Source organism: Fusarium verticillioides, chromosome 1 (assembly GCF_000149555.1).
Source record: "Fusarium verticillioides 7600 chromosome 1, whole genome shotgun sequence".
NCBI lineage: Eukaryota > Fungi > Ascomycota > Sordariomycetes > Hypocreales > Nectriaceae > Fusarium > Fusarium verticillioides.
Genome location: NC_031675.1, coordinates 5965217 through 5987806, shown reverse-complemented (window position 1 = coordinate 5987806; position 22590 = coordinate 5965217). Strand labels below are relative to the sequence as shown.

General features: G+C 52.1%; 6 protein-coding genes across 6 annotated transcripts; 4 read left to right on the top strand and 2 right to left on the bottom strand.

The window, feature by feature from the left end:
- The first annotated feature begins 247 nt into the window (after positions 1-247).
- Positions 248-1748, top strand: FVEG_00089 (hypothetical protein). The gene is made up of 5 exons (XM_018886522.1): positions 248-572; positions 628-743; positions 798-968; positions 1022-1153; positions 1202-1748. The coding sequence occupies exons 1-5, from the start codon at positions 385-387 to the stop codon at positions 1675-1677; spliced, it is 1083 nt and encodes a 360-aa protein (XP_018742091.1). The 5' UTR covers positions 248-384; the 3' UTR covers positions 1678-1748.
- On the bottom strand, positions 1660-2831 carry FVEG_00090 (branched-chain amino acid aminotransferase; the record flags this gene model as incomplete). The annotated part of the gene is made up of 3 exons (XM_018886523.1): positions 1660-2549; positions 2601-2705; positions 2754-2831. The coding sequence occupies 3 exons, from the start codon at positions 2829-2831 to the stop codon at positions 1740-1742; spliced, it is 993 nt and encodes a 330-aa protein (XP_018742092.1). The 3' UTR covers positions 1660-1739.
- Positions 2832-3622: 791 nt separating this feature from the next.
- FVEG_00091 (hypothetical protein) lies at positions 3623-5375 on the top strand (the record flags this gene model as incomplete). The annotated part of the gene is made up of 5 exons (XM_018886524.1): positions 3623-3808; positions 3859-4281; positions 4333-4494; positions 4548-5004; positions 5064-5375. The coding sequence occupies 5 exons, from the start codon at positions 3623-3625 to the stop codon at positions 5318-5320; spliced, it is 1485 nt and encodes a 494-aa protein (XP_018742093.1). The 3' UTR covers positions 5321-5375.
- Positions 5376-5878: 503 nt separating this feature from the next.
- On the top strand, positions 5879-8285 carry FVEG_00092 (hypothetical protein). The gene is made up of 5 exons (XM_018886525.1): positions 5879-6006; positions 6069-6357; positions 6422-7055; positions 7109-7678; positions 7740-8285. The coding sequence occupies exons 1-5, from the start codon at positions 5941-5943 to the stop codon at positions 8161-8163; spliced, it is 1983 nt and encodes a 660-aa protein (XP_018742094.1). The 5' UTR covers positions 5879-5940; the 3' UTR covers positions 8164-8285.
- A 506-nt stretch (positions 8286-8791) lies between these two features.
- FVEG_00093 (hypothetical protein) lies at positions 8792-9916 on the bottom strand (the record flags this gene model as incomplete). The annotated part of the gene is made up of 1 exon (XM_018886526.1): positions 8792-9916. One exon carries the CDS (start codon positions 9914-9916, stop codon positions 8792-8794), a length of 1125 nt encoding a protein of 374 aa, XP_018742095.1.
- Positions 9917-11019: 1103 nt separating this feature from the next.
- On the top strand, positions 11020-22461 carry FVEG_00094 (hypothetical protein; the record flags this gene model as incomplete). Its single annotated transcript, XM_018886527.1, has 2 exons — positions 11020-11285; positions 11343-22461. 2 exons carry the CDS (start codon positions 11020-11022, stop codon positions 22336-22338), a joined length of 11262 nt encoding a protein of 3753 aa, XP_018742096.1. The 3' UTR covers positions 22339-22461.
- Positions 22462-22590: the final 129 nt, after the last annotated feature.

The window sequence follows — 22590 nt, the reverse complement described above, 5'->3', positions numbered from 1 at the left end:
ACTCCAAGTGCTGAGGACTGTTTGGACAAGAAACATTTGGTCCTTGAAGCGCTGTTAATAGAATTGGTGCTGGCGGAGTGAATTTTGCCCGACGGCTCATTAATTGTCCCAAGTGTTAGCGCTACAGATGAAAATTTTCTCCACCGGAGTTGGAGCGAGATGTCAATTCCCGCCCCGAAATCATGCTAGTGGATTCAGCCGAGGCCTGAGATCTCACCTGTAGACGAAAACAGTTAGTTTTCCTTACCAATCATGAGTGGCGAGAGTTGACCTTCAATGAAATTTTCAGATGACTTATCTGTATAATATCTCCGAGCTCTTCTCAAAAGAAGTATATCCTAGATACATATCCTATTTCGTTGCCTGAAGCAAATATCAGCAATCATGGCAACAGAGATGCTATCCATCACGGCGCCCAGCTATACTAGCCCGAGCGGCTATGAACTTTCGACAGTATCGAAGCCAACTATCACTGAGGATAAAGATGTACTCATCAAAGTCCATGCAGCGAGCATCAATCCAGTCGATGTCAAGAAGGCTGCTGGTGTCTTCAAAATGGCGATAAAGGAAGAGTAAGTTACCTCAATTGAGGGTGAAACGACGCAGGCTGATAACACCGCTATCAAGATTCCCATATAAGATTGGATATGACGCGGCTGGCGTCGTCGTGGAAGTCGGAAAAGGTGTGGCAAGACTGAAAGTTGGCGATGAAGTCTATACAAGGTTGCCAGAAGTCGGGAGAGGTATGCTAGCATGGTTCGTGAGAGGTCAGACTGACTACTGACATCATGCAACAGGTGCCTGGAGTGAATTTGCAAAGTGCCCAGATCACTATGTATCTTTGAAACCTAAGAGTCTCTCCTTTGCCGACGCTGCATCATTGCCACTGGCTGGAGTCACAGCCTTGCAGGTTCTCGGGCAGTACAAGGGCTCACTAGAGGGCAAGACAGTGTTTATCCCTGCGGGCTGTAAGTCATACATCACTTCTATCATCGACACAAATATTGATGCTTGTTGGCAGTGAGTGGAACAGGAGCCATCGCCTGTCAGTTGGCCAAGAACGTATTCCATGCCGGAAAGGTTATCACTACAGTCTCGACCGCAAAAATCCCAAAAGTATCAGAGCTTCTTGGCGAGGGCACAGTGGATCAGAGTAAGTTCTGACATCAAACACCCAGTAGTGGTCTAACTAGTATCACAGTCATCGATTACACCAAGGAGAAGATCTCAGAAGCCATTCCCCCAAAGTCCGTTGACTTTTGCTTCGACACTACCGGGCAAGCCATGGAATTCCTCTCCCTTATGGTCCCCTCAACCGGCATGATCGTCTCAATATCAACAACTCCATCTGCCTCAACTCTTCAGGCATCAAGCGTAATGCGGCGTCCAGATAACCCTCGGATCCCATTCGCCGGACGAGTATTTCTTGATGCAGCGGACGCGATACGCAGACTCCGGGCTTGGCGATGGGGCGTCACATATATGTATCACTTCTTGGATCCAAACCAAGAGGATCTGGATAAGCTTACAGGCTATGTGGAGAGTGGAAAGGTGAAGCCAATTGTTGGTGCCAAGGTCGACATGAGAGATATCAAGGCAGTCCGCGAAGCTTGCGATCAGTCATACAACGGAAAAGGCGGGTTGGGAAAGACTGTCTTTGAAGTGATCAAGGATTAATAATAGTCGTGTCAGTAATATTACAGCTATAGTTTTGACTTCAGAAACGACAATCTCGTGGACTACCCACTTCCGCCTTGATCTCCTCTCTCGAACCTCTCCACGTCTTTCCTCACAAGCTCCGAGTACAGTTGCTGTATCCTTTCTGTGACGGGACCTCTCTTGCCATCACCGATCACTCGGCCATCAATCTCGGTGACATGGATCTGTGAGGGGAAAGTCCCTGTACAGAAAGCCTCATCTGCGCCATATGCCTCGGTGAGAGTAAAGTCGAGCTCTCGAACAGTGATGCCATTCGCTCGGCAAACATCAATGGTCTTTTGGCGGGTAATCCCTTGCATCTGGTTATCCTTGGTAGGCGCCCAGACTTCATCACCCCTAACGATAAAGAAGTTGACTGAGTTGCATGTCTTGACGAAACCCCGTAGGTCAAGCATCAGTGCTTCGTCAACGTTCATCACATTAGCGTGAATGCAAGCTTGAACATCCGTTGCTTTTGAGATATGATTCCACTGCTCGTCCTTAACGTCAGGCGGGCCACGGCGGACCCATGTTGTCGCAAGTCTCAAGCCTCTTGACTTGGAGTCGGGATCAACAGCCTTGGACTCGGGAATGATGACGATAAGAGGAAGGCCGATGTTAACTTTGGGGTTTTGGTAGGGTGTAGCCTTCAGACCACGACTAACGACAAGGCGGATGTGAACATGTTCATCGTCACCCATGTCATTCGCATCAAGCGTTTCGTGGATGAGGTCGAGAAGATCTCCTTTGGACAGGCCGAGGTCCATGTACATGGCTTTTGCTGACTGGAATAGGCGGTTTATGTGTTCTTTGGCAAACTGAACCCGGCTCTTGTTTGCACGGATACCTTCCTTCACTGGTGTCAGCCATGGTGTCGTAACTTTTCGCCAACCAGAGCTTACCCAAATGCCATCACCAATGAGAAAATTTGAGTCAAATACTGAAACTACAGCCTCTGCTCGGGGTACCAAAGTGAACTCGCCAGTAACACCATCACGAATTCCAACCTATTTTTCCTTCAGTAAATCATGTGCAGATTGCATGAGAGAAATTACCTTGATGGAAGCATTCTTCACATTTGGCACGGAGCTATGCGTCGAACCTCCATGGCTTCCCTGGTTGGTGTTTGTCATTTTTGCTCTCGACTGGGTATCGTATATGGAGTCGTGATTTCGTGATATCAAGGTGGAATGGTTCAATTCAGCCAAATATTATATTTCCGGGAATTTTAATACGGTTGATATTGGATCTTCGGACTGTGGAGGTTGTTGCTCGGTGTCCACCGGACGGCAAATTCGGTCGTGACCGAGCTGACTCGCGCAAACGAGGTGATAGTCCGATAAGGCTTGGATCATCTGCTCACTTGGCACTCGCGCCTCGGACTTCAATACAAGGCGATAAGAGTTTGTTCAGCTTAGGATACTTCATTACAACTTTAGAATCAATTTAGTATAGTCTTTTATGAAATTATTTCTGCCGCCTGATGCAGACTTTTCTCTCCTGACGACCGTTTCATACGCAGGTCTGTTATCAACATCGGCCAACTACCCACTGTAACTTGACGTGATCGCAAGGCTCCCCAATCGTCATCGGCATTCAATCTGGTTCGTTCGTTATCATCCCCAGCCCCAGATAACAAGGCGGTGTGATAGGCTAGAACTCCTCAAAGCAGTAAAGTCCCCTCGGTAGCGTCCGAGTAGTGAGCTCGGTGGTGACCGAGCGTCTCGTTGTACACCGAAGCCTGAGAAACTACAGCGATAAACTCCCCGTTGCAGCGAAATTTGGCCCCGCTAAACCCGAGGAAGTGGTAGACTAACTTTGTAGCAGTTTTGACTTGGGAATTCATAAAGGTAGGGTCATGTAACACTCTGATGTCGAGACGACACCCTCGATCTTTGGTGTTTCGCTGCGATATCTTTGCATCATGTCACTTAGATCAACAACTGGCGAGGGCGCGGCTAAGGATATGGCTCGATCCGTTGCCTCTGATCATGTCCAAGATGAGGTCCTGGAATTGACCAAGGCGCAGTCAAAGCGACTCCTCCTCAAGACAGATCTGGTCGTCATGCCACTTGCTGTTCTGTCTATGACACTCGCCTTCTTGGACAAGGTATGCTTCAGCGAAACAATCGCAGCTGACTGATGACTGACTCTCCATAGAACGCTTTGGGATATGCTGCCATTTTCGGCATCAAAGAAGATGCTCATCTCAAGCCCCAAGAGTACAGTTGGCTCAGCAGCATCTTCTACTTCGGTTACCTCGCCATGGAATTTCCCAATTTGTGGCTAATGACCAAGATACCTATCGGCAAATACGTCGGTGGCTGCCTCACTCTATGGGGTATTGCTCTATGCTTCATGGCTCTTTGCCATAACTTTGCAGGACTGGCGACTATCAGATTCCTTCTCGGTGTTTTTGAAGCTGCTGTGTTACCTTGTATGATGATCATCAACTCGATGTGGTATCTGAGAAATGAGCAGCCTTTGAGAACAGCGTTCTGGTATAATACTTTCGCTGGTGTGTTTGGGGGTATTCTGTCTTATGCGATTGGACAGATTAATGGATCGCTATCCACTTGGAAGGTCTGTCGATTCCCTCTTATACGATTTCCAAGTGCTGATAATAGATTGTAGTACATCTTCCTCATCTATGGATCTTGCACCATCCTCGCCGGAGCTCTTGTCTTCTTCGGTCTTCCCGATACTCCCTCCAAGGCATGGTTCTTCACGGAGGAAGAGAAGAAACTTGCCATGATTCGACTTGCACCCAACCAAACTGGTATCGAGTCAAAGAAGGTTGGTCACTGACACATTCCCGATCAGACAAACTGCGGCTCACATAGCTCTAGAAATTCCAAACTGCCCAGATCTTTGAGGCTCTCCGGGACCCCAAGTGTTACTGCATCTGGCTCGGCGTCTTTGGCTATGCACTCGCCAACGCGGGCATCACAAACTTCAACCCTCTCATCATCGCCGGCTATGGTTTCAGCAAGACCAAGACTGTCTTAATGGCGACTCCTCAGGCAGCGGTTGCCATGATCAGCCAGGCTATTCTGACAGCTATCGCGTTCTTCATTCCGAACCTTCGATGCATCTTCTGGATCTTTGGTGCGCTGATGGGTCTTGTTGGAGCGGTTATGGTCCACTCACTCGATGTTGCGACCCAACGCGACGCGTCTTTGGCAGGAGTCTACCTCATGGGCTTCTACAACGTCCCTTGGGTCTTCCTGCTCAGTCTCTCGTCGTCCAACACTGCTGGCGCAACAAAGAAGAGTTTTATGGGCATCTCCATCGCGATCGTATACGGTATGTACCATTTCACTTATAACTCGCGTCGATACCGCCCGCTAACTAAAGATTCCTAGCTGTTGGCAATATCGTCGGGCCTCAATTTTTCCTTGATAGACAGGCACCCACGTACGCCCTGGGCATCGGCTCTATGCTTTTCGCATTTGCCTTGATGGCCGCCACTGGTTTGGCGTACTATGTTCTCTGCGGTATGGAGAACAGGAGGCGCAACAAGCAATATGGCAAGGCTCATGACGACACTGATATCGGGCTGGAGGCCGAAAGGAGCGACAAGACGGATTGGCAGAATCCCAACTTCCGCTACACTTACTAGAAGAGACGGAGTTTTCTCCAAGACAGATGAAATCTAGCTAATTGATATTATGCACAATCTTACCCCGCTCAATCGTGAACTGGCCAACGAGACGAGTCATATTAGCATAAGGACTTGCAAAACGTTGGAGAATCAGAGTTTGGAAGCCAGAGACATACTCTTATCTTCAAGATCGCGGCACGATCAGTGGACTCCGTAGTCAGATCCTCACGAGACTACCCTGTATGTTGCTATGAAACGTCAAGGTTGCTCTGGAACATGAGATAGCCTGCTGAAAATGTGATCTGGGGTAAGAAATAATGATAATCAATTTAGTTGATCAGTTTTAATTGAGAATTTAATTCATTGTTTAATGTGAAGGTTGACGTGTACCGGCGTGAACTAGACAATATCCCTAATGCATGATGTTGAACCATCATGAGTTTCTGAGCTTATCGATACCGGATAACGCTCAGATAACGGTCGGCTCGGTCGTCGCATAATTCCGATCCCGTTATGGCATGAAACATGATGTCCCCACTGTTTTCGGATGGGTGCGAGACATTTTAACCTGGCCGTCATTCATCCAATTGAAGAGGAAACAGACAACAGAATATCACTACCCTAAACAATAATGTTCCATGCTCTCAACTCTTCAACCTTCTGTTTCAAAAGCATGCAGTCGATGTCGGTCACGTAAGGTCAAAGTGAGTTTGTCTCCAGGCAATAGTATACTCATTCGAGATCCTCGGCTGACACCGAGTATAAGTGTGACCTGAGAGTTCCGCAGTGTACAGCATGCGCCCGACAAAATGAAGCCTGTAATATTACAGACTGTGTATCCTATCCATACGCAGTAGTAAAAGCCCTCCAAGATCGAATCAACGACCTCGAGGCAAGACTGAGACTGGTCCCAACACCCAATGAGACCGTGCCCGAACCAGAGCCCCAACCTTCGGACGTGAATCCGGAGCCCCGTGCTGATCTGCAGAAGGAGGCTGAAGAGGTGGGTTTCCTCACGACGGGGGGATCAGATCTGTACTCAGGCAGCAAGTACGGTAAGTGAAGATCGATTTTGTTGATCGATGGAAGACCCTGCTGATCTTTGATCTACTGCTTCAGTCGGCAGCGCGGCCGGATCGACATTTGCGAGGATCTTCTTCAAGCAGCTTAATCTCGTTCCCTCGTGGGATACCGGGAGCCTGGGAAGTGGTCTTGAACAGCCCCTGTGTGAAGCAACAGCAGCACTCCCGCCCCAGCCTATCGCAAGGGCCCTGCTTAGCATTTACATCTCTAGGGTACACATTTGGTGGCCGTTTTTACAGCTTCCGCATCTGAGAAGGGTCTTTCAGCGTATCTACGAGAGTCCCAGGCAGTGCAACGACCATGAGAAGTTCACCGTGTTTACTATTCTAGCACTAGCAAGCTGCCAACTGACCACGAAAGATGACCAGTCTCCAGCCATGATGGACCTCAACGACTCCAATGCATACTTCCAAACCGCATTGCGCTTCTTCAATAACTTTAGTGACCACCCAAGGGACCTCTTCGGGATACAAGCAGTGCTGCTTCTGGCGATATGGATGCTAGACTCGTCTCACAGCAGCCACAATAATGACCTCTGGCAGCTCAGCCGGTACATCATGTCGGCCGCCATTGAAGCAGGACTCCACCGTCACAACAAAGACTGGGGCTTCACAGCTGAAGAACTGGAGATCCGGAATAGGACGTGGTGGTGTGCATACAACCTGGAGCGGTTAGTTGTCTTGCCCAATCGACAGTTCTGACTCGACTGACCTCGGAACCTAGACAAGTTGCGACCCTGACAGGCCGAGTCTTATCCATTCGGGACCACGCAGTCCACACGATGTTACCAAAACCAGCCACATTCGATGCCCTTACACCCCTTGAGAGTTCCATGGCCCCTGTTCTCCACAAACATAATATTGAAGTTATTCGTCACTTGATTACGTTGCGGAGGATCGGTGGTCGCATCCTTGAGTCGATCTACATAGCGAGAGGGCCGAGCGGCACGGCTATGGATACTACATTCCAGCAGATTTGTGCGACGTCCGATCAAATCCGGCGAGATCTTGAACTCTGGGAGCAGCAATTGGAGGCATTGGGACTGAAGCCATCTCGGGAGTACTCTGAGATGAAGATTGAGTACTGTCTCTTGCAGCTCCTGTTACACAGACCATCGCCGACTTTCATGGTGCCATCACGCCAAATGGCGTCTTACTGCTCAAAGGCTGCATCGACTGCAATCAGTCACTGGTCCAAAATCGAGGGCGAATATGGCATTTCTGCTATTTGTCGATGTTTTAGACAATTACATGATATTATCCTTGTCGGACTAGCGGCACTGTACTGCGACTGGTAGGCTGAACGAGCTAAACGAGCCGAACCCTGGAATGTGACTGACACGCTTATTCTGCAGGCAAGCGATGGCCCTATCGCAGACTGGCGATGACACCCCTAGGCCCCATCGACACTTCAACGATACTGACATGTGCCTTGACTTAATCGACCGCGGAATAGCTAATATGAGGGCGCCATATTTGGCAAAGTTCAAAGACTTGTTCCAGGCTGTGAGAAACAAAGTTTACGCTAAGACGATTTTCACCAGCATTAGTCCAGGGGCTATGAACTCGACCATTTCCTCTGGCACAATTTCACAGGGGCTTATTTTTAATCCTAGCGACGACATTATGTTTTCAATGGGTGATGAGGTAGAAGCGTATGTGAACCAGGTGAATGAGTTTTTGGATGGTGGTGGATTCAATGTTGATGAGGCTCTTGATGCGTGGTACGATGCTTTGATGGGGGAGATACAGAATGGCGGTGCTCAGATGATGGAGTGATACTCAAGGGCAAAGAGTCGAAAATAGCCAATTGTTGACTAGAAACGGATGAAATATTGGTCTTGAAAATATTGCTACCATTTTACAAGACAACCCTTAGGGGCCAAGAAAAGATGTAGGGTGTCAAAATAAACCTAGCAAAGAGTCCCCTACGCTTAGGCTAGATTTACCTAAGATTTTCATCTATTAGGGTTGGAAGAGATCCTGAGTTTTCTTTCCTCCCGTAGACAACCAACTATCAAAGGCGTGGCTGACGTTGACGTCGTCATCAGTGAGACAGTTTAGCTGTTGGCCCTGTAGTTGACAGCTGACAAAAGCGGCTAGAACATCGTTGGCGCCGTTGTAAGCCCCTGTTCAGCTGGAGGAGCCTCTCAATCGAATCCCCCACCCGATGCCGAGACATTCAGCTTCAGCCGCTTAAAACACTCGACCAATCGCGGGGCTTCAAAATGACTTTGGTCAACAAAACAAAAGTGGATGAATTGTATTAAGTAATCGATCTCCTGCATGTCTCAGATGCATTGGATGGTTACAAGGGGCACCGTAAAATTCTGAAAGCTCGATTTATTATGAGAAGAGAAACGCCACATTCTGACTCGACAACCTCGGTTACCATTTACCCTTCTGACTAGACGTAGAGAGGATACAAGACCATTGTGGCAAAGAGGACGGCTTTGAGGACAACGGATTTGGTCACCTTGGAATCGGGTGCGTCGCCAGTAACGACAACGGCTGATGGGCTAGCGTCATCATCAGAAGGAGAGGCCGATCCCAATCCCGCTTCATCTCCGTCTCCGTGCCCGGCTTCAGTACCCGCTGCAGTAGGGGCTCCGTTGGGTGCAGTGGTACTGTGAGAACTAGCGCCCGCTCCAACGGGTGCTTCGGGAGCGCCGGTGTTCTTAGGGCCGTCGGGTAATTCGTCGCCTTTTTCAGCCTCATCATGCTCAGAATCTGAACCACCAGAACTGCCAGATTCACCAGTGGCACCAGGGACCTGAGAGGGTTTCTCGGCATCGGGCAATTGAGGGCCACCGCGGGAAATCCACGGGTACACGCTCTCAGCAGGAGAAACAGGCGCGACGGATTTGTGAACCGCGGCCGTGACAACCGAAGTCAAAGTAGAGCCAGCCTTGGCGGCCCCACCGTGAGACCCCTGACCAGCTGTGGCTGACTCGATAGGGAGAGTCAAAGTAGTGGTTACCGGGTGCTCGCCACAGACATGGCAGATAACGGCTGTGGTGGTGAAACCAGGAGGACACTCGGTGGGGGCAGGTCTCTGGCAGTCAGACGAGGCGCAGGGGGCGGTGATGGTATAAGTATGTACACCTGGGCCATTGGGGCCGATAGTTGGGAGGGCGGTGGTGTAGATGAGTGAGCCGCCGTCTGTCACATGACCGTGACCTGAGCCCTCGGAGCCCTCGGAGCCACTGGATCCAGAGCCAGAGCCCTCGGAGCCCTCGGAGCCCTCGAAGCCACTAGAGCCAGAGCCAGAGCCAGAGCCAGAGCCAGAGCCAGAGCCAGAGCCAGAGCCAGAGCCACCCCAACCATGAGTACCACCGGAACCAGAGTCGGAACCATAGGGTCCAATGGTAGAGGTAGGATAGATGCTGGTCATAGTGATAGGGGAAAGAGTGCTCGTCACAGTACAGTCTTCGGGGATCGAAGGCTGTCCTCGCCTGATGGGCAGCCGGATGGGCAACCAAGAGGCATGACTAACAGCGGGAAAGAGAAGAATGAGCGGAGTGAACAACATGATTAACGAGTGAAGCGGTGATATGTGCGTTGCTACTCTCTAGGTGTGACAAGATGGCTGGAGTATTTATGTTTTTCGCGTTGGCATGTCTCTAACCATTTACAAAGACCACGCATCAGTGAGGACTTCTCGACAGCAATCACATCAAATCCGGCAGGCGATTCCCTTCAGTCTTGATCTAGCCCCCCCCCCCTTGAAAATAAAAACAAAGTTAATCACATCGCTTAAACCTCCGAGACTCGCTGGAATGTCCCCTGCGTTGGTTCATGATACCATCACGACTTCCAGTCCCCGCAAGAGCAAAGGGAAAACTGATGTCGCTCTGAACCGACTATCCGGATTGGGCTTGCAACTCGTCTGTTCTGGACAATGATTGGAACTACCAACGGGCACACCCAGCTGAAAATCATAACCGGAAGTAGAAGGTCTGTTTCGGCAATGCCCTTCCTACCAACGTGGATCGTTACACATCCTCTCCCTCAAGACCCCCTCCCACCCTATCAAACCCCCGTTATATCCGCTTTCACCTACTCAGATCCCGCGGGTAACGCCTCTGTCTTAGCTAGTACAGAGTTAACATGACTTATACTTCAGAGCCTTCCGAATCATCACCAGCGAGTCAACTAAAAAGGGTTCCCCCTCAACACCATCCCAAGACCTTACGATGCCTAAAGCAGACAGAGGGATATTTTAAAAGGATAGTATTATGACATTCAAGGAATTTAGTGGCGTTATGATGCGAGAGGATAACGAATACGGTTGATTTATCCTCGATATAGCCTCTAAGCGAGGTGGGCTGGAAATAGCTTCACTTGAAAGCTTTACCATCTTTGCATTCCTGACGGTAGGTCTTCGCCCTTGCCCAGATGCTTAGAGAATAACTCATCGAGACAAACCTTAGCAGCTAGCTTCAACATGCCACTCTCTCGAGTGATATGTTCGCTTTGGGGAAGTCATTCGTGATGTTCTCCATCCCCTAAATCAGAACCTTATCCATAAATATCAGAGTCTTCTGCAGTTAGAACTCTCGATATCACTCACCAACACTCTCTTTCTTTATCTCTTTGTTACAACAATCGTTTTGGGTGTCATTCGCTTCGACTATGCGTCTTCGTCGGTTCGTCCCTGAGCTTTTGCTCCTGGGCTCAACTACCCAAGCTCGACCTACGGACGAGTGCCCTGATGGGGTTTCTATCGTCAAGGTCCAGCCTGAGGTTATCGTTGGGCTTCAGCCTGTCAGTATTAGTGCTGTGTTTCCTAGTAACACGGTGCTTACTATTGATGGGACTACGATTCCTATCACTGGTGCTCCTACTACCTTGGTCACTGCATTTACAATCACGAAGACTTCGACTAGGTACATCACTGGGTAAGTTTATCCGTTCTTCGAGCCTGGAGAAGACGAGTTCTGATGACTTGCATTTAGGAACCCGGAACCGTACTTTACTGGTCCCTATACAACCATCACTAGTAACGACCCCGGATCGAACCCCACTACGATCACCCGAGCCCCCTCTGGCAATGACCACACCGGAACCGTTATCATAGTCAACCCATCGGGTGGCTCTGGTGGCTCTGGTGGCACACGTCCTGCCTTCACTGGCCCGTATACGACTATTACAAACAACGGACCTCCTGGAAGTCACCCAACCACTCTGACTCTTCCCCCTGGTGGCAATGACCCCAGCGGAACGGTCATCGTGGTTGTCCCCTCTGGTAGTCAAAGCAAGACTTTCACAGGTCCATACACGACTATCACGGCTGATGGACCGGGGTCTCAGGGTACCACTGTGACACTCCCTCCTTCTGGTACTGGTGGCGTTGGAACTGTCATCGTGATTGATCCAACATCTCGTGGTTCCAAGCCTTCGTCTACCAACTCAGGTAAGTCTCCGGAAACGTCTCTCACTATCCTACCATCTGGCACGGATGGTACTGGTACTGTTATCGTTATTGGCCCTACGAACACATCACCTGGATCTGGACATGCTTCCTCTGGTGCCCCCAACCCCAACTCTGCCACTTCGAAGGGTACCTTCACTGGTCCGTTCACCACCATTACTGGTATCAACACTGGTTCGTCTGGTACGACCGTGACACTCCCTCCCTCTGGTACTGGCTCTGTCGGCACTGTCATTGTCCTCGAGCCTAGCACCAGTGCTCAGAAGACCACATTCACAGGCCCCTTCACTACTATCACTGGAGTCAACACTGGTTCTTCTGGAACTACAGTCACACTTCCTCCCTCAGGCACTGGCAGTATCGGTACGGTTATTGTCCTTGAGCCAAGCACAACTGCGCAGAGGACGACCTTTACAGGTCCCTTCACCACGATCACCGGCGTCAATTCTGGCACCGCCGCTTCAACTGTTACCCTTCCCCCCTCAGGCTCGGATCCCACCGGTACTGTCATCGTCCTCGAACCCAGTGGGACGTCGAAGCCAACTACCTTCACTGGTCCCTTCACAACCATCACTGGAGTGAACACCGGCACATCGGGCACGACTGTCACTCTTCCTCCTTCTGGTACTGGCTCAGTAGGCACTGTCATCGTCCTTGAGCCTAGCACAACTGGACCGCGAAGCACCTTCACTGGTCCCTTCACTACGATCACCGGCGTCAACTCAGGAAGTCTGACTGCAACACTTACACTGGCCCCATCTGGCTCTGATCCCACCGGCACGGTTGTCATCCTCGAGCCTTCAGTTACTGCTCCTGCCTCTAGCTTCACAGGCCCTTTCACCACCATCACTGGTATCAACACCGGCACTGGTGTTGCAACTCTCACTCTGGCTCCCTCGGAAACTGACTCAACTGGAACTGTTGTCATTCTCGAGCCTTCCTCCACTGCGCCTTCAAGCACTTTCACTGGTCCCTTTACCACCATCACAGGATCTGGTCCCGTCCCAACCACCGTCACCCTTCCTCCCTCTGGTGGTGACCCAAGCGGTACTGTTATCGTGATTGGTCCTCCTGCAAGCACAACCTTTACTGGTCCTTTCACTACCATCACTGGTGTCAACACTGGTACTGGCGCCTCTACTGTGACCCTTCCGCCTTCAGGCACCGACACTGTTGGTACTGTCATTGTGCTGGAACCATCCACAACAAAGACCTTTACTGGACCTTTCACTACGATCACTGGTGTGAATACTGGCACTGGTTCTTCTACAGTTACCCTCCCTCCTTCTGGTACTGATACTATCGGTACGGTGATCGTCTTAGAGCCCTCGACAACCAAGACTTTCACAGGACCTTTCACTACTATCACCGGCGTGAACACTGGGACTGCAACTGGCGCCTCTACTGTGACCCTTCCGCCTTCAGGCACTGACACTGTTGGTACTGTGATTGTTCTCGAGCCCTCAACCCGCACAACCTTCACTGGCCCTTTCACGACCATTACTGGCGTCAACACTGGCACTGGATCTTCTACAGTTACCCTACCTCCTTCTGGCACCGACACCATTGGTACTGTGATCGTACTTGAGCCTTCTACCAGCGCCAGTGCTACTGGGCCTTTCACCGGACCGTTTACCACTATCACGGGTGTCAACACTGGAACTGCAACTGGTGCTTCCACCATCACTCTGCCTCCCTCAGGTACCGACACTATTGGCACGGTCATCGTTTTGGAGCCTTCCACTCGTACAACCTTTACTGGTCCCTTCACAACGATAACCGGCGTCAATACTGGCACAGCAACTGGCGCTTCCACGTTGACCCTGCCTCCTAGTGGTACAGATACAGTAGGCACTGTCATCATCCTAGAGCCTTCCACTTCTGCAGTCCCAACTACATTTACAGGCCCATTCACTACCATTACAGGCGTCAACACTGGCACAGCTACTGGCGCTTCCACGTTGACCCTCCCTCCCAGTGGTACAGATACAGTCGGTACTGTTATCATCCTAGAGCCTTCTACTTCTGCAGTCCCAACTACCTTTACTGGTCCCTTCACAACGATAACCGGCGTCAACACTGGAACTGCAACTGCCCCTTCGACTCTGACTCTCCCGCCCTCTGGTACAGATACTATCGGTACCGTCATTGTCTTGGAACCCTCGACTTCGGCTTCAGCGTTCACTGGACCCTACACCACCATCACAGGCGTGAACACTGGTACAGCGACTGGAGCTCAGACCGTCACTCTGCCACCTTCTGGTACTGATACAATCGGCACTGTGATTGTTCTGGAACCATCTACAGCTGCTACCCCAACCACGTTCACAGGCCCATTCACCACTATCACTGGTGTGAATACAGGCACAGCTACGGGAGCCCAGACCGTCACCTTGCCGCCCTCTGGAACTGACACTATCGGCACCGTTATTGTGTTGGAGCCCTCAACTTCAGCTCCTGCTTTCACCGGGCCCTTCACTACCATCACTGGTGTCAACACGGGTACTGCGACTGGAGCCTCGACCATCACACTCCCTCCATCTGGAACAGATACCATCGGCACAGTCATTGTGTTGGAACCTTCAACATCGGCACCTGCGTCAACCTTTACTGGTCCATTCACCACTATAACTGGGGTCAGCCCGGGCACCGCCACAGGAGCCTCAACAGTCACTCTCCCACCGTCAGGAACCGATACCATTGGAACCGTCATCGTGCTCGAGCCATCAACATCAGTCCCTGCTTCGTCGTTCACGGGTCCCTATACCACCATAACAGGTATCAACACAGGTACAGGCACAGGGGTATCTACCATCACTCTGCCTCCAACAGGAACTGACACCATTGGAACTGTCATTGTTCTTGAACCCTCAACTTCAGCTCCTGCCTCGACATTTACTGGGCCTTTCACTACTATCACTGGCGTCAACACAGGTACCGCCACTGGTGCATCTACCTTGACACTCCCCCCGTCAGGCACAGATACTATCGGCACTGTCATCATCCTCGAGCCCTCAACCTCAGCACCTGGTTCTACCTTCACTGGTCCCTACACCACCATCACAGGTAGCGGGCCCATTGAAACGAGTATAACTCTGGCGCCATCTGGAACGGATCCTAGCGGTACCGTGATCGTGATTGAGCCCACGCCTGTTTCGACTGTATCCCCTGGAGCCACCGGAACTAGCGATGGCTCAGGTGTTTCATCAACCTCTGATGGTTCTCAAGGTCAGTCAACGTCTTCCCCTGGAAGCTCCGACTCTGGCGCTTCAAGCACTTCCGATTCCCCCTCCCAGCAAAGTTCAGATGTTTCTTCTTCCCCATCCTCTACCTCTGATTCCTTGACCGATGGCAACTCTGGTTCTGCGAGCGAGGCTTCCAGTGGCTCTACAGTATCTCCATCTGGAGACTCATCGGTTGATTTTTCAGCTTCTGTTACTGGTAGCTCTGAGTCTGCCTTCAGTAGCTCGGGTCCCGTATCCCAGGAGAGTTCAGCTGCTTCTGCGTCCTCAGCTTCGGAAACCTTGACCAACGGTGGCACCGTTGGTACTGAGTCTCTAAGCACTCCTTTTACTGGCAACGATGGATCTTTGACTACTACTGCTGCTTCAGGATCACTGTCAACCTCTGGCTCGCAGAGTCAAGAGACGTCTGGCGCTGGAGGCCCGGGCACTTCTGGTACGGTATCCCAACAGAGCTCAGAAGCTCCCGGCTCCGTTACCAACGGCAACACTGGTAGCTCTGGTAGCATCGAAACTGGCCTAGCAAGTAGCACTGGCCTTGGCGAGTCTACTGGTTCTCCATCGGATACAGAGTCAACCTCTGGTGCTGTTAGTCAGTCATCCTCTGGTGCTGGTAGCGAGTCGACCTCTGCTACGGGAAGCTCTGATGGAGCTTCAAGCACCTCCGGCGCCGCGTCACAACAGGGTTCTGATACCTCATCGGTCCCATCGACAGAGACTGGTGATAACACTGTTGCCACCGGCTCCACGAGCACCACTTCTGGCGGTCCTGAAGTATCATCAGCTGAGATTTCTTCTGGAGCTGTATCCTCTGAGCCAGGTTCAGAGACGTCTTCGTTTGGATCAGGTACTGCATCTGAGACCAATGGCAACACTGGCAGCCCTGGTTCTGGAAGTACCAGTTCTGCTGGCTTTGAAGAATCCTCCACTGAAGTTCCCTCAGCTTCAATTTCAGGTGACTCTGAAATAACTTCCACTGAGGTCCTTTCAGGAGCTTCATCCTCTGGAACTGGCCCGGAGACCACTTCAGCCCTATCAAGTGCATCTTCAGATGCTTTGACCAACGGCAATACTGGCAGCTTCGAGACTACTGGCACATCTGATAGCTCCGGTGGATCTTCAATACTTCCCACTGTTGCCACATCTGGCACTGGCGCAGAGACATCTTCAAACGGATCGGGTGCTTCTTCAACTCTAGGGTCGGAGACCACTGGTAACACTGGTGGCTCTGAATCCGGAAGCACTACATCTGGTGGTTCTGAAGGGCCATCTACTGGGCTTCCTACAGGAGCTTCATCCTCGCAGTCTGGCTCAGAGACATCCCCAATCGCATCAGGGTCTTCTTCAGATACCGCAACCAATGCTAACACCGGTTCGCCAGGCTCTGGAAGCACTACTTCTGGTGGTTTTGAAGTCTCCTCCACTGAAGCTCCCTCAGCTTCGTCCTCTGGATCAGGTTCAGAGTCTAGCGCAGCTCCATCAGGTGCTTCCTCAGATACCTCGACCGGTGGAAACACTGTCGGTACTGAGACTGCAAGCAGTACCTCTGATGGCTCTGACGGCTCTTCAACAGGATCAGGAGCTCCCACTGGTGCCACCACCTCTGGCTCTGGTGCTGAGTCTTCTGGAGTCGAGACTTCTGAAGCTGGATCGGGCACTTCTTCAGATTCCCTTTCAGAGACCAGTGTCATCAGTGGCGCTTCTAGCACTGCTGGACCTGGCAGTGAAAGTAGCACCTTAGCTGCCTCTGAGGGATCCTCAACAGGAGTACCCACTGGGCCTGCATCATCTGGCTCTGGCAGTGAGACTTCTGGAGTTGCATCGGGCACTTCTCCGGCGTCAGTTTCGGAGACAGATGACAACACTGGCGCTACAAGCAGCACCTCTGATGCATCTGCAACGGGAGCTCCTACCGGCGAGACATCATCGAGCTCTGGCGCTGGAACATCTTCAGCGGCAACTGGTGGTTCTTCTGCTCCGCTTACGGAGAATGGCAACACTGATACCGCGGGTATTGCAAGCAGCACCTCAGGTGTCTTTGAAGGATCCACGACTGGAGTTCCCACTGATCAAGCATCATCTGCCTCCGCTACCGAGACATCTGGAGCCATTTCGGGTTCTTCGTCTGCTTCACTCGCAGAGACTGACAACACTGGTGCCCCTACCTCTACAAACACTAACGGCTCTGAAGAATCTTCAACTGGTGTTCCCACTGGTCAAGCATCATCTGCCTCCGCTACCGAGACATCTGGAGCCAATTCGGGTACTTCTTCTGCTTCATTCACAGAGACTGACACTGGTGCCCCTACCTCTGCAAACACTAACGGCTCTGAAGAATCTTCAACTAGTGTTGCCCCTGGTGCTACATCCTCTGACGCCGGCGCAGAGACCTCCTCAGCAGGATCAGGTGCTTCTTCAACCGCCGCTGGAGAGGAGTCAAGCACCGGTACCTCAGCTACTACAGCTGGTACGTCCGATGGCTCTGGAGGCTCTTCAACAGGAATCGCTACTGGCGCTGCTTCATCTGGTCCTGGCTTGGAGACCTCGGGTGCTTCCTCGACAATTGTCGAGGAATCAAGCACCGGTGCCCCTGCCCTTACCACCACTGCCTCTAGCGGTTTTGGAGGATCTTCAACAGGAGCCTCTGATGCTACATCATCTGACTCAGGTTCAGAGACCATCCCAGCGGAATCAGCTGCTTCCTCTTCGACTGATGCTGGCGAGTCAGGCACTACCGGCGCCATCGCTTCGACTACCAGTGCATCTGAGGGATCTGAAGGATCTTCGACTGGAGTTCCCTCTGGAGCCTCTTCATCAGAAAGCTCTGAGACTTCATCCGCTGGACCTGAGGTCTCATCTGGAAGCTCTGGTACCTCTGAGCCTACTAGTGCCACTTCATCCTCTGGAGCAGGTGCATCTTCTTCGGCTTCAGCTCCAGAGACCGACAGCACTGGAGTCCCTGTCACTACCAGTGGTAGCTCTATCGACTCAGAAGCTTCTTCTACTGGGCTTGCAACTGAGGCTTCATCTAGCTCTAGTGTAGAGACTGCTTCATCTAGCTCTGGTGCAGAGACTGCATCTACTGGATCCGGTGCAGAGACCACTTCGGCTGGATCAGGAGCTTCATCTAGCGCTGGTATAGAGACTGCTTCAACTGACTCTGGCTCAGAGACTGCATCTACTGGGTCCGGTGCCTCTACCGGAATTGCCACTGAGGCTTCCACCGGTTCAGGCTCAGAGACCACGTCAGCTGAAGCTTCCACTGAACCTTCTTCTTCTGATTCTGGTTCGGAGACCACCTCGACTGAACCCGGTGCAGAGACCACCTCGACTGGATCAGGAGCTTCGTCTGGTTCTGGTTCAGAGACCACATCTACTGGATCTAGTGCCTCTACCGGGCTTGCCACTGAGGCTTCCACCGGTTCGGGCTCAGAGACCACGTCAGCTGAAGCTTCCACTGAAGCTTCATCGTCTGACTCTGGTTCGGAGACCACCTCGACTGGAGTCGAGGCTTCAAGTGGTGCTCCCACTGAACTCACCACGTCTCAGTCAGGCCTAGAGACATCTTCAACTGGATTCGGAGCCACATCTGATAGCACCACTGGACCTACCTTCATGACTTTCACCTCATCGGGATTCATTACACGAATCTCTAGTTCATTATCTTCTTCTGAAGAGATCACTGACATTTCATCAGGCCCTGATACCTCTAGTTCTCCTGCAACCGGCGCTTCCTCAACCTCTGACTCAGGTGCTGCTACTGCCTCATCCGGGGCTGGAACAGAGACTTCTAGTTCCGCTGGAGAGCCTTCAAACACTTCTTCAGGATCTGATGGCTCTTCCACTTCCGGCACTCCTTCCGAGAGCTCCGCCAACCCAGGAGAGTCTTCTTCTGCTGCTGGAGAGTCTTCTGGCATCCCTGCGGAGACTTCTTCCGGTCCTGGTTCTGAGACCACCGGTGCTTCGTCTTCTGACTCGGGTGCCGCCACTACCTCATCAGGACCTGATGCTTCTTTCAGCTCTGGTGTCCCTTCTGAGAGTTCCAACACATCTGCTCCCCCCGCTGAGTCCTCGTCTGATGCTGGCGAGTCTTCGGGTACCTCAGGCGTTGCCTCAGAGACCTCTTCTGGCGCTGGCTCTGAGACTACTGGTGCTTCATCTTCTGACTCGGGTGCCGCCACTACCTCATCAGGGCCTGATGCTTCTTCTAGCTCTGGTGTTGACACATCTGCTCCTCCCGCTGAGTCATCGTCTGATGCTGGTGAGTCTTCCGGTACCTCAGGCGTTGCCTCAGAGACCTCTTCTGGCGCTGGTTCTGAGAGTACTTCAGCATCTGCCACTTCTGGAGCCGGTGGGGAGTCCTCAGCAGTTTCTTCATCTGGACCTGAGTCAACTTCCGATGGATCTTCTGCTACAACCGATGCTGGCTCGGACACTTCTAGCACTGCAGGTACCGCTGGTGAATCCTCTGGAGCTTCATCTGCTGCGCCCGAGTCCTCTTCTGCCACGTCCTCGGAACCTACTGAGACATCTGCCACTTCTACGGACTCTGGAGAGTCCTCTGCCACCACATCGGGTGCTGCTTCTGAGACTTCCAGTGACTCTGCCGTGAACACTTCATCCGATAGTGGCGCCTCTTCTGGACCTGCTACCTCCGGTACCCCTGAGACTTCCTCAGGTGCCGCTGCTAGCTCAGAAGCTTCCAGTGATGCTTCCGCTGCTCCCACATCTGCAGCATCCGAGCAGTCTTCTGCTACTTCAGAAGGCCCTGTCGAGACTTCCAGTGGTGATAGCGCCAACAGCTCTTCAGATGCTGGGGCCTCATCAACCTCCGGCGCTGAAGCTACTTCCTCGGCTGCTGCTGAGTCTTCGGCCCCTGCAGAAACTTCCAGTGACGTTAGTGTAAACACTTCATCTGATGACGGTGCCTCTTCCGGCGCTGCTAGCTCTGGCGTTCCCGAGACGTCCGCGGGTGCCTCAACAAGCGACTCTCCCGCCAGCTCTACTGCTGCGCCAACCGATGGATCCTCTGCTACATCGGGTGCCCCTGCACAAACGTCCAGTGATTCTGGCGCTGGTAGCTCCTCAGATTCCGGTGCCTCGTCTACCGCTGACGCTGAAACCTCGTCTGCACCGGCTGGCGAGACTACGTCAGGTGCCCCTGCTGAGACTTCCAGTGACGCTGGTGCTAGTAGCTCTTCAGATGCTGGTGCCTCGTCTACCTCTGATGTTTCGCCAACTTCGTCAGCCGACACTGAGTCCTCATCAGCCCCCGCTGGAGAGTCTTCATCTACAGCTGATGTACCTGCGGAGACCTCAAGCGACGCTGGCTCATCTGCTGCTGCAACCTCCTCCGATGTACCTGAGTCATCCTCATCCGGTGCCGAGCCTACCAGCACTTCCGATAGCTCTGGCGCCAGTGCCACGTCTTCTCCCGCCACGTCAGATACCGCCGAAACTTCTTCTGATGTCCCCGTCGAGACATCCACCGATACTGGTGCCAACAGCTCCTCAGACTCTGCGCCTGCCACATCTTCTGACGCAGCTGAGACTTCTTCAACTGGTACTGAACCTACCAGTAGCTCCGAGGGTCTCACTAGTACTACTTCTTCGCCCATCGTGGAGTCTTCTTCACCAGCCACTTCAGATGTCGTCGAAACATCTTCTGGCGCTCCCCCTGAGACCTCTTCTGATGTTCCAGCCGAGACGTCTAGCGATGCTCCCGCCAGCAGCTCCTCTGATTCTGCTCCTGCAACCTCTTCAGATGACACCGAACCTACCAGCAGCTCTGATGCTGCCGCTAGCACCACCTCCTCCCCAGCTGAGGAGTCGTCAACGCCAGCTACCTCGGAAGCCCCCATTACCTCCTCCGACGTACCTGCTGAGACCTCTTCTGACGCTCCTGTTGAGACTTCCAGTGATGTTCCAGCCAGCTCCTCAGCGGCTGAGAGTTCATCTGCCGCAGCCACGTCCTCCGAGCCCGCTGAATCCTCCTCTGCTGCCACCGAGACCAGCGTCGAGCCTACCTCATCCGCCGCCGAGACTTCTTCTGCTGCTTCCTCAACCGCTGCTGAGACATCAGCTCCCGAGACTTCTTCTCCTGCTTCCTCAACCGCTGCTGAGACATCAGCTCCCGAATCTTCCTCTGCTGCCCCCGAGTCCTCTTCAGCCGCACCAGAGACAAGTGCCGAGCCCACTTCATCCGCCGTCGAGACTTCTTCTGCTGCTTCCTCATCCGCCGCAGAGACATCTGCTGAGCCTGCTACGACCGAAGCCCCAACATCCGCCAGCCCAACCACTCCTGAGCCCCAGACCTCCTCTGCAACCGAATGTATCCCTTCGCCAAACGTTTCAGGTTCTTGCGCCGTGGCTCTCCCCGCTGCCTGTGCACAGCTCGAGACTACCAACGGTCTAGCTCTTATCCCTGTCCTCGCTGTCTGTACTACGGCCCTCGGGCCCTATGCCATTGGTAACGTTGCCTCCTGTCTCGCGACCACCCCGATCGTTGGCTCTTCTGGCTTGAGTATCTTCAACTGTGTCGTTACTGCCTTGGAAGAGCGTTGTATCACAACCCTTCCCGAAGCTTGTACAGATCTGGCAAATACCAATGGTCTTGAGCTTATCGCCGATGTTGCTATTTGCGCTGTTGCTCTCGGTCCCTTTGCCGCTGGAAGTGCTGCTACGTGTCTCTCCACTGGTGATATCACTGGCAGTACAACAGGTACAAGCATCGTCGAGTGCCTCGAGATTGCTTTTGGTCTTGCGTCTGGCTCAAGTACCGTTACTGGCGTTCCATTCTGCGATGAGCCTGCGACTACGCCCACGCCTACGCCTACGCCTACGCCAACCCCTCAGGCAGTCTGTTTCACAATGCCTGAAGATTGCACATTCCTTAGCACTTTGACTGGTTCCGTCGCTATTGCTATATCTGCTCCTGCTTGTAGAACAGCACTCGGTAATTACAACACAGGCACCGTGTCGAATTGCTTTACCAATGGCGTCGGTCTCTTCACATCCGGAACGGTTGTCACCAATTGTCTTAACAATGCCCTTTCTGGCACGTGTATCTCGGCGCTTCCAGCGGCTTGTACCAGCCTGGCAGGCCAGAATACCGTTCAACTTGCCTTGAACCTTGGTGCCTGCAACAGTGCTCTTGGACCATTCGGAGAAGGGGCGGCGGAGAATTGCTTGAGCGTTGCTCAGGGTAGCGGTGACGCTGTTGTGAGCTGTCTCAACAATGCACTTTTCTTCCCCACCTCAGCTAGCTTGGCTAAGTAATGATAACTCCTAGTATGGTTAGGAGAGAGACAGCAAAGTTTTCGCCTGCGTGGATCTTTTCTTTTTGTAACCTTTTCCTTGCGTAACTTATCGGATTTTGGGTAGTCTCAGTGTCAATAGGACATGTGGCGATGGTAGTCACTGGGCTAGTAGAGTAGCTCGTAATAGTCAATTCACTTCCTTTCTACCTCATGTCTCTACGAATCTAAACCTATCATAAACTTATATTAAGTTACCTAAAGTTTTCTCATT

What these genes read in the sequence shown, in the direction of transcription:
- FVEG_00089 (XM_018886522.1), top strand. Translation starts at nt 385, where the DNA reads ATGGCAACAGAGATGCTATCCATCACGGCGCCCAGCTATACTAGCCCG. An exon ending in AAAATGGCGATAAAGGAAGA is followed by an intron (nt 573 to 627) that starts GTAAGTTACCTC and finishes ACCGCTATCAAG; the next exon opens with ATTCCCATATAAGATTGGAT. An exon ending in GTTGCCAGAAGTCGGGAGAG is followed by an intron (nt 744 to 797) that starts GTATGCTAGCAT and finishes ATCATGCAACAG; the next exon opens with GTGCCTGGAGTGAATTTGCA.
- FVEG_00092 (XM_018886525.1), top strand. Translation starts at nt 5,941, where the DNA reads ATGCTCTCAACTCTTCAACCTTCTGTTTCAAAAGCATGCAGTCGATGT. An exon ending in GTCGGTCACGTAAGGTCAAA is followed by an intron (nt 6,007 to 6,068) that starts GTGAGTTTGTCT and finishes ACCGAGTATAAG; the next exon opens with TGTGACCTGAGAGTTCCGCA. An exon ending in GCGGCACTGTACTGCGACTG is followed by an intron (nt 7,679 to 7,739) that starts GTAGGCTGAACG and finishes CTTATTCTGCAG; the next exon opens with GCAAGCGATGGCCCTATCGC.